The following is a 17,992-nucleotide window of genomic DNA, read 5'->3' on the forward strand; positions in this document are numbered from 1 at the left end:
ACCACAGGAAAATACTTTCCTTGAGCTTTTTATCAAGTTTATCAAGATTTTCAAACAAAACATTGATTTCTCTAAGATGTTTCTTCCAATGTTTCTTCTAAGCCAAACCATTAAGGTTATATCCCCACCCTTAGGGGAGTCCACTCAAGATTGTCACTTCTCACCTGCAGTAAAAGCAAATTTACTCTAGACAAGTCTGTCCATGTGCATGCATACAGCACTTTTGGCTCTATGTGTGATCCCTATGGTTAACAATCATCAATATTTGGTGTCAAGAAGCTGGCTCCAACTCTATAAAGGAGGATGTGGCGTGATTTGTATCATGAAATCCAGTGTATTTCAAGGACTATATGCTTAAAATTTGAAAGGAGGACCTGCAGTTACAAAACATGCTGAGATGGGGCTGGGTAAGGCAGGGATAATCCAGTACATCTTGTTATACAGGCACTGCATAAAAGACAGTGCCTTTTTGGAGTGCCCAGTGTAACAGGACAATTTCCATGTCTGTACCCAGGGATTACCTTGGAGAAAGTTTGCTGGAAGAAGAAAAGAAGTGGCAGAAGGTACTAAGCAATACCAGAAGACCTCTGATACTGCCTGTCCATTCTTTCACTGACCACGGATAAGGATCCTAGCAGTAAAGCTTTTTCTTCTCTGTTGGTTTAAATAATACATATTTTAAAGTGCAGAAACTGAATCATGTTGCCTCTCTATATTTGGAGGAAGAACTATGAATTTTTGCTCTGTTACAGGGTTCACAAACATTTAGCTGCTGAGGGTTTTGTAAGTCATTTGCCTGCTGACTCACACAAAAAAAGCCACTCATCAAAGTCCAACTTGTTTTCTTATTGCTGCTGTGTTCTGTGGCACTCTGAAGCAGATAGAAGCACAAACACCCCGCTAGGTTAAGACCAAGAAGTTTGAATGTTGTTTTTTACAGTTGCTTTTCAGAATGAACTCACACTAATCAAATTTTCAGAGATGCTTAAACCTACAAATCCAAATTACGAGAAGAGAAGCTGAGATGAACATGGAGCAGACCAAGGCATCCAAATGAGAAATCACACATGTTCAGAGAGAAGTTAAACATCAGGCTTTAATTTCTACACCAGAATCATCCTGACCAAATGTAAAGTCCCAGGCTTTCTTTTGAGATGCAGATCCCACAGAGGACAAAGGCTACCACAAACTAGAAGTAGCAGAGAAAAATGCTGTCAACTACTTTTCTGTAAATTCTTTAGGGGGCTTAATATGCTTAGTATGTCAAGTATTTGGAGAGGCCAAGCACAAGGCCTGAAATTTGCACAGTGCCCTCTGCTTTATGTTTCTGCCAGTAATCTTGTCCTTAACCAGCACATTGCCAATCTGCAGACACATCCACCCTTCAAATGAGTGTCCCCTCCCAGCCATGTGCACAGAATCTACACTGTGCAAAATTACAAACTCTCAGTACTCTTTTCCTTATTAGAGAATCATTTGATCCCCAGGCAAGACATGCAGAGAAAGAAACATTTGGGATCTTTATCTAGGAAAGGCCTTTTGCAGCCAGCTGAGCATGCATGAAACAAGCAGAAAATTCAGCCTCCATTAGATCTGCCAGCAGTGCTTGAGGATGAAGAAGACAAGGACCTCATCAGTGTTCAGCACTGCTTCTCATGTCCCAGGTCTCTATGTGATGGGGAGCTGAAGCTAAACCAGGCAGCTGTCACTGCCAGTGGCCATCATACCTGGTTAGTGTGGCACTCCTTGTTGAAGCTTCAGGTGGGCACTACATTAAATAATACACCCCAATGCTGGCTTTAAAAACACCTGAGGGACTGGACAACTGAACTAGTGCAGCATCCTTTCTTCTGAATCACACTTAATTACCACAGCTTACTGCTTTTTTTAAAAAATATATATTTTACTCAATTCTTCAAGTTTATATTTCTTAATTCTTTAAGTTATAAAAATAGCTTCAGTCTATGTTGTGGACTTGTCATTAATACATTAATAATAGATTAACGTGGAGAAGATATTAATTTAATATAAAAAATCTAATCTTCCATCAAAACCAGTTATCAGTAAAGCATATAGTTTTATAAAATGGCCTTTCAATATAATTTAAGCATTTTATTATGATATTAAATTCCAGTAGAATTCAAAACATTAGTTTAAGTAAATAAGGCAGTGCACAATGAATATGTGCTTTGCACCGAGCAATCTTCTTTGGAGCAAGTTATTTTTAGCTGAAAGGTGTACCTCCCACTGTTTATTTTAAAATTAATTTGAAATGCAACTAGCTGACAGAATCAACATCTGTGAAGACGAGACAGAAATTTATGCAAATGGTGATTTTCTGAATTAATTTGTGTTATAGAAAAGACTGTCAATTTCTTTGGGTATTTATGCCCTATTACTTAATGAGCTGTTTTGATGATGGAAGTCAAACTACCTTTTTATTTATAGTGTAAGATTGGCAAAGATTTGGTAGAATATGTGAGCCAAAGTGCCATTTCTGACATCTTGTCCAACGGTTACAGAGGTGGTGCCACACAAATTACTACTTACAGTTATAATGCACTTGTCTTGTAACTGGCACTTGCCCACAAAATTTTAGGGACCAAATTCCACTGGCCTAATTCATGGAAGCAGTTCTACAATCATAGGGATTGCTTCTGCAAATTAAGTTAATGGGATTTAGGACATTGCTGCAACATCCTCCTACCAGCAGAAACTTATGTTTTCCTCCTGACACAGTCACAAGGACTCAGTAACACCCTAAAGAAGAGTAGCCATCCTTTATAAATGTGGCAGTGATACTGAGGTTTTAACTGAATCAGAGAGTTAAGACTGCATTGTTCACCTTTTTTTAATGGGTGTTGCTAAGGTTGAACTAATATCTCACATCATGAACTTTTTTCAAAGTCAAGACTAGGAGCCACTAGCTTTTGTGAAAACTGGGGAATTGTTGTTAAGATTAGTTGGGCCTGGCTTTCATGTTGTATTGACCCATTTAAAAGAAGGGCAGCATTCCCAACTTTGTAAATTGAGACAGGGCAGTCAGCACAAGGCTGCAAACTTCAAAAGAAACCAGGGTACGGAAGTCAGAGACACTAACAATGTGTTTTGTTCTCCATACAGTGAATTTTCTTAACAGCCACCCTACACCTATGTGTTCTTCAGGGGGCCCCACCACCCTGTCCTCATGGCTCAATACGTGCAGCCCAAGAAGACATGCAAAAATAAGAGATACCAGATGGTTAAAAACAGTAAAGCAAACATCTATATTTTTGTACTTAGCATTAGAGAGAAAGCCAGTCCATTTGGCAAGTTGTAATGGCCAAAAGAAGGGTGAAATTAGTAGCTATGGCAACAGTGAGCTTGTGCCTATTGATTTTCATCAGGAAACCATGTGAAAACATGCAATTTAGAGGCATTAGCAAAAGGAGGAGGTCTATTTGTTCCAAAACCCATACTGCGCCTTCTTATAAAGCACTTAGTTTCAAAATGATTTTAGGTTTTGTCTGTTTCAATGCAGAAAGCACTTTAATGTAGAAACTCAAAATTTAGCCTTTAGTGTCACCATTTTTGTTATCATGCTTGTCCTCCCTGTATTTTTAACTGAAAAACTCACAGCAACAGTCCTGGCTATTTAAGGTACGCACTTCTTTGAGGGTAAGCTCCTTATCATTTATCTTAGCAAATTCTGGTATTGCAGACTTAATATCATCTCACATGTTATACAGCATGTCTTCAGTTATGTTTTGAAAATAATTAGAATTGTCTTATTGCGAAGTGATTCAGTGATCTTTCTTCAGGGAAGAAAATTGGAGAAGTCCCAGACTTTGCTAGGAAGACAAACTCCTTCAGAGGTATGCCACCATTTCACACCATCAATCACAATTTTGAGTACAAAATTTTCACTGACTTTTAACCTAATAAGAGATGCTTTACTATAAAACTACAAAAAGAAACCACATACTGTAAATGTTACGCTTCTGAAACAAATATAACAAGGTGAATTGAATACATGAAAAAATAAAAAAGAGGGACTCATGCTTCTGGCTATCATATGAAAAAAAATATTGAAAACATTTCAATTCAGTATAGCTGTAACACTCTTCTATGGTTGTTAACAGCTCTTCTCTTTTTCCAGTACTTAAGTCATAAAATAGATGGAGAAAGACGTGTCCTGTTTGTAAAAACACTGTATAATTTGTTGGCAAAAATATTTTCTCACTCTTTAATCATGTATTTAGTATTTACATATTCCTGTTAAAATTCAATATGCTAGAGGCCTTTATTGAAGCTTAAATGACAGCAGACTAAAATGCTCAAAATAATCCAAAACTTTACTAATATATTGATATAAATTGGCCATTTTGCATTGCAAGTGGATCTTTCTCAGGTACTGATATCAATTTATCTAGTCAAAATGTAAAGATGATGGCAATCCTGTCTTATTTTGATCATACTGCAATTATTCTTTCAGGACTTTAACTGACATTTTGCATAAATAATAAAATAACTCAAAAATGAAATTCCATGGTAATTTGAAACCTGCAGTTTTTTTCAGAAGTTCTACATGGGAACTGAGAATAGAATATGGTGGTAATATCACCTGAGTTAGAGACCTGACTTAATTAGGAAAGCTTAAGTTTTATTTGATTTTATTTTTCTTCAGCATTTAATGAATGATACTGAATATCTAATTCTAGTGGCTGCTTTTCTAAGCATGTTTTCCAAAATAGAAAGCATGGTGTTGCATTATTCCCTGTGGGTAGGTATTTTTTGTTCCACATTGGATGGCCAGCTTCCCATAGATCAAGTTCAGTTTGATAATTACAAATTGTTGTTTAGCCATTTTGTTCGCTAACTACATGACCCTTGAGGCTGCCTTCTTCATTGTTATTTAATTGTTCCAAGCAATGCACTTCCACTAAAATAGATACATTGGATAACCAAACTGGAATGACAGAAACAAATAAATTGTCACTGGAATCAATCCATGTACACTCAGTCTAATCTAGTATTAAAGAAATTGCACTATTTTCATTCAGAACAGTGCGCTTCAACAAATACATTAGCTTCAATTTCCACTGATTTTCAATGTTCTGTTCTGAATTAACATAATGCCCATAAATATCCATTATTTATACCCAAAAGGCAAACACTTATTTTGTCAATGCAGGCAGGTTTTATAACCCTGTGTAAAACAAGCATTCTTGTACAAATCAAGAACAACCACTTTCATAATAGGAAGATATAAATCATGTGTATACATGTTTTATATAAATTCTTGGCTATATTCATGCCTGTGGACATCAATTCTCTTCCTGTTACATGGCAGAGTACTGTTAAGCTGTATGCTGTGCGGTGTCATAATCACAGTGCATGGGCAAAATTTCTCTGTGTTCCCTTGACAGCAGAAATAGAATACACATCACAAGGAAACATGGTTTTCACTACAGAAGGACTATAAGGCGACTATTACACCTAGAAAATACAATTTTTAAAAACCTATACATACGGAGATAAACTGCTTCATGTTTCTCAGAAGGAAAGGAAGATGCTAATATAGTAAGAAATATGATAGAATTTGTCCAGGTTTGGGCTGGGATAGAACTAATTTTCTTCCTGGTAGCTGGCACAGTGCTATATTTTGGATTTAAGATGAGAATGATGCTGATAATACCCTGATGTTTTAGCTGGTGCTGAGCAGTGCTTGCACAGTGTCAGGGCCTTTCCTGCCTCTCACCTTGCCAGTGAACCAGCTGAGGTTGTTATGAGGGGTAGGACAGGTGACTCCAAATGACCAAAGGGATATCCCATCACATATGGCACCATGGTCACCATATAAACTAGGGGAAAGCTGGTTATGGGCTGCAGACTGGAAGCTGGCTGAGCATCAGCCAACATATACTGAGCAATGGCACTGTGAGCCACTGATTTGGTATATTCTTGTATCATTATTGTCTCCCCTTCTATTTCTGTCCTACTAAAATTTCTTTATCTCAGCCCACAAATTTTACTTTTTCCCCCCCTGCAATTCCCTCCTCTATCCCACTGCAGGGGGAGGATTGAACAAGATGCTATGGAATGTTTAGCTCTACTGGCCAGGTTAAACTCAACAGAATCACAGAATCATTAGGATGGAAAGGACCTTTAAGATCACTGAGTCCAATCATTTACCAAACACTGCCAAGTCTGCCATCAATGGTAAGAAAATATCTTACGATATTTTTCTTATTGAAAATATGATAAAAAAATAGTGACTCCAATGAGTAATCAGTGCTTTTTATACTTGCCCTTGGAAAGGTTGTAAATCTATCCAGTTCTTCCACAAAGCAAAACATCTGTAAACTGATTGCTGACATTACAATTAAAAGGCTGGCAGTAAATACCACCAAACTTCCAAGTTTTTTTCCTGGTCCAAAGATCTTATACACAAAATCCTCCAAAGCGGGAGAAATCTTTATAAGCCGAACTACTCTAAGAACCTGTAAAGAAAGAGAAAAATGCAACTGTATCAATTATTTATCACATTAATCAAAAACTTACAAAATGCTAGACATTCATGGCCTAAAAGGGACCTGAAGCCTTGTAGACCAATAAATATCAAGTTGCCACCACTTGCAATAGAAGACAAATTGTGTGTTAGGTTAAAACCACAAAACCAGGAACATAAGCAGCATTGAGGCATACAGGCATAGGATGATTGTACAGGCATGGGAGGAGCCCAGGGGTCTGCAAGGCTGCAGTCAACTCACTGATCATGAAGTCATTACAGACATGCAATTGGGTGAAGCTGGTTTTGGGGTAACAATGGGAATAAAGACATAGACAAAACACACCACAAGTATTAAATATGAATGTAATGGGAAATTAGAGATCAAAGGAGGTTTACAGTGTGTTACCAAACATAAGAATGCCTCCAGGTAGGAGTCAAAGTGCATCAGTCTAGATTTAGCAACTAAGAATCTACTGAAGTACTAGGTAAATGGCTCCAGTTTGATTATCATCACTGTTAAAATTTCATTCTTATATGAAATGGATAGGGTCTTGAACAGTCTTTGACAAAAGCTCTACTTTGAGCAGTGGGCTCAACGAAATGGCTTTGAAAGGCTGCTTCTAACTTGGATTTCTCTGATTTTATGATGTTTGCTGTATCAGGTTACATATTCACATAAAGAACTGCCAAGTCTTCTTCCCCACATCATGTTTCCATTTCACTGACCTGAAGCAAAATTATTTCGCATTATGTACTATATAACCTAGTAAACTTGGTAATGAACATATTTTGCTATTTCATATTATATATAACATGGGAAATTTTGGGTCGTGTTTCTCAGTATCAAAGAAAGTCAGTATCTCACAACAGCACTGTTTGCCCCTGACATATCTGACACTTCTCAGTGCTGGCAGCAAAACTTTGATCTTGTGTGGAACTCCTGACCCATTCACTGCTGAGTCTACTTTGAAAGAGCTGCTGACAACTCTGATTCTCCTGTTTCTGCCATTGATGTTGACTTGTGACAAGAACATCAGTATCAACAACAGGCAGTGGCAGCAACGTTAGTTGCTGAAGACAACAGACAGCAGCATATGGGGCAACTGAGATTCGGCAGTTCTTAGGAAGAAAAAGGGTCTCTATTTCAAGGTATCACAAGAATCATATTGAAACTGAAAAGTAGGAATTACAGTGTAATTATTGTCTGACTTTATGTACAAATCAAATACAATTACTATGCTATTTTTGGAAAGAAAATAAGTGTGACTGAAGTTGTTCATACAGTGAGCTCACTGTAGTCCTGTAGCGTGCTAATAGTGCACACCTTTGGATTTCACATGAAGCTTATCTCCCTACCCATTTGTAAGGTATGCAGAATATGCTTGTCATCTAGATTTAGCTACCAAAGGGAGGGGTGGAGGGAGAGAAAGAGAGAGTCAACTCAAGAGAGCAACTTATTCCAAACTTACCAGAGCCCTCACCTGATATGGGATAAGCATCCACTGTTTTCAGTGGCAAAAAAGACTCCTAGATTCAGAGGTTACACTAGACAGCTTAACTTTCACATTAGCACAAGGTGAGATAAAGTCCTTTCTTTCATATTGGTACCACAACTATATTGCATATAATCTGAGTACATGAAACTGACTACCAAGGCAGATAGTGAGATGAGTGAGACTTCCAGGTACTATTAAAATGTAAACATGGTGCCTTCTTACTTACAAGCTGTAAATGTTAGCTCTGTTCCCATCAATACTAGTTTCAACATAGACCCCAGTGGGGAGAAGATTTCATACTAGTTGGTATTCTGAGTGGTGTTTTAGATAAACTCAATTATTTGCCTTACTTTTTTCCCCTTTCTTTGGGGAACTTCAATTGACCTTTAAGCCACACACTAATCTTATTGATACTATTTGGTTTCTTCATTTATTTTCATTAGGCAACAAACTGAATCTAGCAAAAGTACATTCTAATGAATTTATGCATTTTGTGTAATTGGATTGCAAATTGTATTATATTTAGGAGCCGTAGAAGATGCACTATTTGGATTAAATATAAAAAATATATTAAAAACAAATCAAAATTAATAATACAAAGAAGGAACCATAGCTCTCTTACAAATAATGTCTGCATCTCCTGCAAGGGATGACAGTTATTCAGAAAATGACTCAGCAGTATTTTCCCCAAGCACAAATACAATACCATCTCTTTAGTCCAGTATAGGTTAAACTCTGTTCAAATATATCCCTTTTATGCTGGTTCATTACAGATATCTGCAACAATATGCAAAATCTGTTATTTCTTCACTAATTTTATGTCCTACAGATATAGCTAGATAACAGTCCTTTGCTGTAGTCTTTCACAGAGGGCTCTGCAAAGCATCTTGAATGAATGCACAGTGAATGCAAGGAAGATAGGTGGGAGGGTGGACAGTAGCCAATGTAGTAAAGACTTAGTGATGTGTTGGCAAAAGGTAATGATATAGACCAATGAATAATGCAAACTGAAATGTATGCAAGACAACCCAAACAATAATTCTTGCTTGCTATCCTGGAATGTGTCAAGAAGGACTTCTGATTTCAGTAATCTGTTTTGTTGGCTGACAAGGAACACATTTACGCTGTCATCACAAATACCTAAATGCCTGGAAATCTGCCTAACATTAAGACGTATTCATGTGAAAAAGGCATTTTGACCTTGGTTGATTAAAAAATGTGTTATCTAGCTTGCCCAGAATTTAACTGTGGAGGAGTATGGTGACTTACATGACTTACATGACTGACTTCAAAGGTATTCTGCAACCTTCCAATCATTCACCTCCTAGGTGATTGGACTGCAAATACAACCCAAATCTTTCAGTGTACCAGGTGTTTCTGTTTGTAAAATGTATGTCTTTCATATATTTTGGAAAAAAAAAATCGCATCCTGAAATTATCTGTCATAAAAGCTAGCACTGTTTAATTAAAAAAAACAAACATCACCACCATCACTTCTCCACTAAACTAATTAAATCCATTAAAAAGAAAATACTTATTAATTTATTAGCAGCATCTGCCTAAATTTTAATAATATGTTCAATCCCATGAGTTAGTGATGATGTTATCCATTTAGTCCAATATTCATAATTTATGCTGAAAACTCTTACAAAGAAATGACCAGTCATAAGCGGAATATGTCCTAATAAATATGAACCAATTATTAACTAAATTGCTGACTGGTTTAACTGAGAGCTCCCAGCTATGCTCCCTGTGCTGTGCAAGTGCATACTCCTGACACATCATCCTTCCTTGCACCTTAGATGCATCATGCTGCATAGGGTAACAATATTCTACATGTTTGGACAGCAAAATCAAAGCCATAATGACTTAAAAGGCTTCAAATTATATCAGGTGAAAACAAAATAGAATTTTTCATCCTGAAAGCTTTCTTGAGAAGGTTTGCAGAACCATTTAGAAAAAATAAAGGATGACATTTGCAGAAATCTGAAAAGGCCTTTATATTTCAACCCACACTTGGGGAGACTGCTTCCCCCATGCTGTATTCATGTTGACAATATGTGTCACTATAACATTTATTGACAGAACACTGTCTGATGATTTATTATTTTCCCCTATTGAGTATTATTCACCATGCCAACCCATTGCTGAATAACGGGCAGATATAAATCCTTTAATATTTATATTCTTAAAAAAACCCTTTCTTTAGCACTGTGGAACACAACTCATAATGAATCCCAGTGCTTTCTCTCAAAACTGGATCAACCCTAAGCACTTGAAGGAGGATGAATGGGGAATTGGTTGGGCTGGCTGACAAGAAGAATCAGTCAGAATGATAAGTCAGAATTAATCAGTCTTTTTTTGTCTTTCTTTCCTGCTCTTCCCCCAAGTGAAAATGCAAGAAGAGCCTCACACTCCATCTAGATAGGGAATGGCTGGAGAGCTAAAAAACCCAAGTCTAGGATGATTCTCTAGGAAATTTTCTCAGAAGACTCACAGTAACTTATTTTAGCATGTGACTGCCACAGAGATGAAGATTTGGAGAAACAACAGCAAGTGAATTGAGGCTGCAGGGAGAACAGCCAGGAAAGTACTGGTGGACACTATGGGAATGTGATGTTGTAAACAGCTGTGTCATAGGTCAAGGCTCAGTAAAGAACAATGCAGAAACGAACCAGAACTTATGAACAGTGCAGCTCAGATAAGAAATGGGAGTTACTAATAACAGAAAGGACTTCTCAGCAAAGTTAGAAAAAATGCTATTTTTCTAAATCCACCCAATGAACGTAGTTAAAAACAGAGATTTTTTATTTTAAAGTTATTCTCAAAATGAGTCAATATTGTGAAAAAATTGAAATTTGTGTGAAATGTGGATGGGTAACATTTTAATTTGGTATATAGGATAAAAGTAAAAGTAGCTGATCATACCTGAAAATATGTAAATTGAGAGTGATAGAGGTCTGGATAAATATGGAGAGTGGTTCCAATTACAAGCAGCAACTCAAACTTGTGGAGAGATGAGCTGATGTATCCTGTGAAGCCCAAACACCAGATCTTCAGAAGAGCTTCTAAATCAAACAGAACTGTAAAAGCAACCTAGATCGAGATATAAAATAAGAAAGATGCAATCAAAACACTGAGTTAAATTAGAAGTTTCTATGTCATTATGTCTATCGGGGCTTTGTATGGCAAAAATAAAGATCTTCATAATATTTAATAAAACCAAACATATTCTAAACAGAATAAACAATAATAGATTTCACTTCATAAAATTTTCTAGACTCAACACAGACAGGTAGATTTCATGATTTGGAAAGCATGAAGTAATAAATCTATCCAGATGATCTTTCACTTTAGATGTATAAAAAAGAAAATATGATGACATGACTTTTTCAAAATATGAATTAATACGTATGAGATTTCTGAATAATTTCAAGAGATCTAAGAAAGACACTAAAGTTTGAAAATTTCTACTACAATTTTCTAAAACATCCATAGTAACATGACAACCAAAATAGGTAGAAAAGAGATAATGGTTTTTAAACATCCAAAACAAATTTTAAAAGAAGAGGAAATTCAAAGCCAGTCCAGAATTAGTTCATTTTCATAATGATGCTAAAGAACTTGGACATGGTGGGAAGTTACAGGGGAAGAAATTTACTTGTAGGGAATAACTTCGGGATTCTTCCAGAGGCCTTTCTAGAAGTATTTGCACAGTAAAATGCATAATGTTCAGTTTGAACAAAAGCATAGGTGTACATCTTCAAGATTTATTTTCTCTTACTTCTCTCATTACCAAAAATCCTTCTGGCTAGGCACACTTCCTCATCTGCCTTCTTATTTTACAACTGTATATACTCTGAGATGCTCTCTTCCACACTTTCCAACAGCCAGGATATGCAATGGAAATGCTTTTCTGTGACTCAGAAATGTCCCTCTCTGACCCTTTACATACATTGAGGTTTAAAAGAGACCCTAAAATAACACTAGTTCATATCTAATTGTCACTAATACTTTCAAAGTACAGTAGAAATAAAGAAAATATGACCTAAATTTCCTTTCAAGACAAGCATTATAAGGCTGTTAAGATGAGAGACTAATTGACTGTGGGGCATGAGGTCTACTGAATTTGGCAAGGGATAAAAAAGTTAGAGACTAAGATTTTAATCCTGACCCTGACAATGAAAATCTCTGGGATGCTGCCTTAAAAATTTAAACTCTGCAGTCCATCAAAAATATATTTATCAACATGAAAGAGGGAGGTTGTGAGATAGCTAAATAAAATTTCATGCATTTTATGTGTACAGGACTGTCACCAGCAGGAGTGGAGATGGAAATAAAACACTGAAGTTTATGCCAGAGTGTAGGGACACATTTATGCCTTTATCCTCAAATGGATCTTGCCAGTTTCACAGCTTGTGTTCTGGGATCTCAAAGAGCTCTAGGAGAGCCAGGTTTGGAGAGACTACTCCTTTACATGCAAATCTCTAAGACACAAGAAAAATGTTTCAGCAAAAAACACCTTAAAAGTAAAGCTCACTTTTAATGACACAACATCTAACTGAGTCCTAAAAGAAGAAGGCCATTGAATTAGGCAAAATGGGACAGTGGTTAGAAAACAGCTGGGATTCAACTCAGAGCAGGTGGAATAACAATGCCATTTAAATACACACATGCAAACTTCAGAGCACATAGGCTTCCTATTAGAACAAGACTAACAAATATGATGTTAAGTGTATTTTAATTTATTCTAAAAATGTGTGGGCAGGATCATTTGCATTTCACATACTTGTCAAATGAATTCAAACCACTGGCACTTAAAAATGTATCAAATGGTTTGCATAACATCTGATTACATTTATACACCTGTCTTCCTGCTGACAGAGCTTGTGTTTTTTTCCTTCCTTATAATTAATTACAGGAGAAGATTCAGAATATCTGACTAGAACTTTCTGTTAGGTGTGAAATGAAATACAATTTTATAGTTTTGTGGGGTTTTTTAAAAGCTGGAATAATTCCTTTCATTGCTGTAAAGAGAAGGCAAAAGCAAACTCAGAAGCCAGAGCAGAAAACACAGGTGTAACACATAAGCAGTTACTAAGCAGTCACCCTCCATCCACTATGTTGCCAATTCTGCTTTGGGGAGGCCAAAGAGGAGCTAACAGAAATGAGCCATTTCCCTGATAGTCAAGTCCATTTTGGTCACCTGGAAGCTTTATGGTGTTAATTCCACCTTCATCAACATTACCTTTTGCTAGTAGCCACTCAACACCTTTTTTTGGCAGAGGCAGAGCTCACTATCAGCCAGCATCCAACCGTGACAGACTCATTTACTGCATCTTATTTGAAAGGTTATCAAGCTGCCAGGAAAGATAAGAATTCTTCCAAGAAGGATCAGTGGGATTAAGGGCACAGACCTCTAACACCTCCCTCACTACCAGATCTGACACAGCATTCAATCCTTCCTTCAACCAGGTCAGGGCAAAGGCTACCCAAAGGCAGCAGTGCAAGGGGACAGGTTATAAAAGGGATCTAGGAGAAACTATAAAGGAGCACCTGATTTTGAATTCTGGTATTCAGACAGTATTTGTAGAAATTGTATGCAACTCAAATTAGACAGCTAGTATGTAACATGTTATAATGGAAGACCCATATAAAAACCAACATCCATCACTATTCTGTCTAGGTATTGAGTACCTAAAGTCAGCATCCTCATTAAAAATTACCAAAATGTGTTTGAAGGTTTACTCTTTCCAGGATACTGCACTGGGGTTTTGAGTCATCCTGTTAAAATTTTGATTAATCTGCAGGACTGGTGCATACAAGTTGAAATGCCTGCCAGAACCTCTTATTTACTACTGGGTATACAAAATTATACAAAAAATGGGATCTGGGTATAGATGAACTCCTTTTATCTTCTTGTTTAGCCTTTGCCTTCATGAGTTTGTTTTTCCTTTCCAACAATGAAAACAGGTTTCTTTTATTGGTATGGGGCATCTCAATAAATTAATTTAGATTTGCCCACTGAGGTCAAGTGGATGAATTTCTGCAATTCTAGGCCACAGCAACATGTGATACACAGGATGAACCAAGTGAGATATTTTATTAGACATGTCTTCTCCTAAAGCCAGCAGCTTCCAAGACAACTTCCGGAAAACGTATCAGAAAGCCAGATATGCTTGTTGTAGTCTATCTGGCTATTTCCTTTAGCAAAGTGAATCCTCACTGCTGCTGGCTGCTCAAGTCAGCTCCTACTGAAGGGAAAGCTTTCTGTAGCCTACTCTAATGGAAAAGGCAGAGCAACAGCACTGTATCCTGCTCCAACTAGTCTTCACCAAGAAAACAAACACTGTAGAATAATCTGCATTGCCTGAGTATTCAGCTTCATCGAGGCTCTTAAAAATATTTCCTTCGTACACTCTTTGTGCTACAAAAAACAAGTTTCACAACAAACAAATAGGAAATGACACCAGCTTATTGATTTTTTTCTCTCTCTTGGGATTTTTTATTCTTCTGCTCTTCTGATACTTTGTTCCTCCTTCCATAAAATACTAGGGTTTTGTTAGTCAGATTTTTATAGTGCCTCTAGTAAAAGCATCACAGAATTTAAAAAATGAAAAATAAAACCAGGAAATCCAATAAATGGACATAAGAAATGCTTTACAAATAAAAAAATCCCACCTTTCTCTGTCTCAGAATACTTTACCTCATATACTTGGAAATGTAAAAAGCCAAACAAACGATTTTTCTGACAACCTTTTCACTAAGAAATCAATTATCTAAGCTATGCAGAAAGAGAAAAATGTATTGTTATAGAAAACTGGGCATTGCTTATAGGACAGACACAGACAGTCTACATTATAGACTCACCTTGAATAAACCCTGGCAAGTATTTCTACTGGAAAAAAAAAACCCTGAAAACTTTATACTCAAAATGTTGAAGAGATTGTTTCTAGCACTGATTAATAAAACCATAATTATACTATATATTCAGAGCCAAAATAGAAATAGGACATGCAATGTTCCCTATTTTGAATATAAATCGAATTAATGTTATTTTGTTAAGAATCCAGGCTCTACTTGCTGTATCCTGGGCACAAAGCAAAAATGGCTGCTGAGAGGAGTTCATGGCCTCAGGCTTTAATGTTGACTTAATTATTTGTTTCAGCCAAGGATATTGTACCGGATTTGCCTGTGTCAGAGTTAATTTTCCCCATTATGCTTTGCACGGTGCTATTTTGGATTTGTGCCCGACACAGTGTTGGTAACACAGGGATGTTTCAGCTGTTGTTGAGCAGTGCTCGCATGAAGTCAAGGCTTTCTCTGCCTCTAACCCCACCAGTGATCAGGCTGGGCGTGCACAAGGAGCTGAGAGGAGGAGAAACAGCCAGGACAGATGATCCCAACTGAACACAAGGATATCCTATGCCACAGGGCACTGTGCCCAGCACATAAGGCTGGAGGAAGCAGAAGGAAGTAGGGGCATATTTAAAGTGATGCTGTTTGTCTTCCCAAGTTACTGTTATGGCTGATGGAGTCTGGCTTTCCTGGAGATGGTTTCGCTGCCTATGGAAAGTGGTGAATGAATCCCTTGCTTTGCTTTGCTTCTGTGTGTATGACTTTTGCTTTACCTATTAAATTGTTTTTTATCTCAACCCATGAGTTGTCTCACTTTTACTATGAACATTCTCTGCCCCGTCCCGCTGAGGCAGAGTGAACAAGAGGATGCATGGGGCTGAGCTGCTGGCTGGGGTTGGTTAAACTATGATGGCGATGAAAATGAGTTTCCCTCAGTTCTACTCTAAGATCTGTGGAGTGTTTTATAACAACTCAGCATTTGCTGGTTTTATTCCAATGTCTTACTTTCAAGATAATAATTTTCATGTTCATGTTGTTTTTCAAATAGTCTTAGAACCTGAGATAAAGACAATACATTTCACAATTATTCTTGTAATTGTTGTCTGTGCCAATATTGACTCAATATTCATACAAAATCCAGCAATCCCCAGCATCATGAGAGACAATGAAGAATGATGCAGCACTGCTGTCTTTATAATCTGCACTTTTTTAAAGGTTTGTACTCTGGTGCTGTTTCTAACAGGTTTTTTTGCTCTCATTTCTGTCCTAGAACTGGTGAACTCTCAGCTTCATACAATTTTAAGAGGTCAAATACAAATTCTAAAACTAAGATAAAAAATATGTATCAATTCAATCTTCCTTAAAAAAGGAGATTCATAAAGCATTGTACTGTTATGGACTAAAGGGCTTAAAGCTGGGCATGTGAGTTGGAATATAAAAAATATTTAGACATAGAAAACTACACAACAACCAAAACCAGAGAAACAACCAAGAATATTCTGCTATCATTCACTCTAGCCTAAGAGTGACCCCTCTGGCTCCAAAGGACTGTGTAACTTTTGAAGCCAGGGAAAGTGCAGTAAGCATGAAGGAGAAATGTGCCCAATCCAGGCAAGGTTCTAGGATCTCCAGTGAGATCCTTTATCAGCTAATTACTCAAGCAAGCTCCCTGTCCGAATGTCACTTGTAGCTAAACTTAACTGGTTCAGGAGCACTTAACAGACTCCTCCTTTGCAAAATTCATGACTGCATAAATGGGTATTTTGGTGGTGTGCTCTTGTGATGGCTGAAGCCAGACTATTTGTAACACTATTTTGGTTATGCTAAGGGACTTTCTGGCAGCTAAGTATATAATCTTTATATAAATAAAGATTATTTAGGAAGAAGTTCTATATTATATTTTTAAATACAATGTTTTGTGATCTTTTTTAAGTTAAATTCTTCTGACTTTTACACTCCTGCTAGAAAAAGACAGCAGCTCAGCAGCCATGCATTCATTGCCTGCAGATGTTACCCTTAAGCCTCAGCTCACTACCACTAACATTTTGTTTGAGGAAATTACCTTTCAAAAGGTTGTAAGATAGGGCTGTCAGCCACTGTCAGACAGAGGAAGTTGAAAAACTGAGCAAAGTATTCTTGGAATGCTTGAGGGAATAAAAAATGACACACTAAAATGTTCTTGACAATCACATTTTTTACTTTAGCTTATCTTGAAAATTACCCAGATAGTCGTTTTACCATACTCACCTCAGCAAGGTAAAATTCATCATATTGTCTCTTGAAATTTTCTCCTTTATAGTAGTTGCTAGCAGCAACAATCACATCGACAGCAACCATGCTTAGTATGAACATATGAAACACAGATGACCTCATCATTTTCTACAAAAGAAAAAGTAAATGTTATCATGAAAAGGAGCCGAACCATGTGCATTTTAAAGTTGTCAAAACATAGTCAGCTAAAATAATATCTTATTCCAAAGCTTCTTTATATGATTTTAATGTTCTAAGCTTTAAAATATGTTTTAATATATTGCTTCAACTGGTTTACATGTGTAGGTTTTGAGACTTTTTGGTACTTCTTAATTTTTCTTTGCCAACTGACTTCTTACTGAAGGTTTATAATTTAATATGATATCCATTACTTTAGTATGTTCTAAAGCATTAAGAGCACATCTATCTAGTCATTTGGCCTTGTTCAATACTCCTGCATTATGATTTTTCATGTAAATCTCAATGACTTATTGTTCAGGAAAAAGTTACATCAATTTCTATCTTGTGCACTGCTTTTGCTCAAGAAACATGTTTTATGGGATTCACCTGATGTCAAACTATTGCTTAAATGAATAAAACACATCTACATACAGTAGATATACACATCTGAGCCTATGAGCTATGAAGTACTCACAGATAATTCACATATCTGTGTACTTAATGCTTTGTGTCACTGCTGCTGCAGCCACAGAGGAGAGAAGAGAGAAAGAGAGGCACAGAGCAGTGTCCAGGAGTTTACATCTGTGAGATGCTAAAACATTACTGATATGCAGAAGTTCAAAGAAGTAACTTCTAAGCACTGATCACAAAGACCATGAATTTATGATTTACCCTAAAAGCCTAACCACTTCCCTCACTGGGTCAGCCACAGTAG

The 17,992-nt window shown here is 36.9% G+C and overlaps 1 protein-coding gene across 1 annotated transcript in view; it reads right to left on the reverse strand.

Moving 5' to 3' along the window:
• The window catches only part of NALCN (sodium leak channel, non-selective), a 223,498-nt gene that overhangs the window by 91,497 nt on the left and 114,009 nt on the right, over window positions 1-17,992 (reverse strand). The window contains exons 11-13 of the mRNA XM_054271392.1: window positions 17,095-17,226; window positions 10,918-11,085; window positions 6,291-6,482 (exon numbers count right to left, since the gene is read on the reverse strand). Of these exons, the coding sequence (XP_054127367.1) occupies window positions 6,291-6,482; window positions 10,918-11,085; window positions 17,095-17,226 (492 nt within the window). The remainder of the gene's footprint in view (window positions 1-6,290; window positions 6,483-10,917; window positions 11,086-17,094; window positions 17,227-17,992) is intronic.

This window comes from Melozone crissalis, unplaced genomic scaffold (genome assembly GCF_028551555.1).
Source record: "Melozone crissalis strain CALT ecotype California unplaced genomic scaffold, PUWL_Pcris_2 ptg000013l_1, whole genome shotgun sequence".
NCBI lineage: Eukaryota > Metazoa > Chordata > Aves > Passeriformes > Passerellidae > Melozone > Melozone crissalis.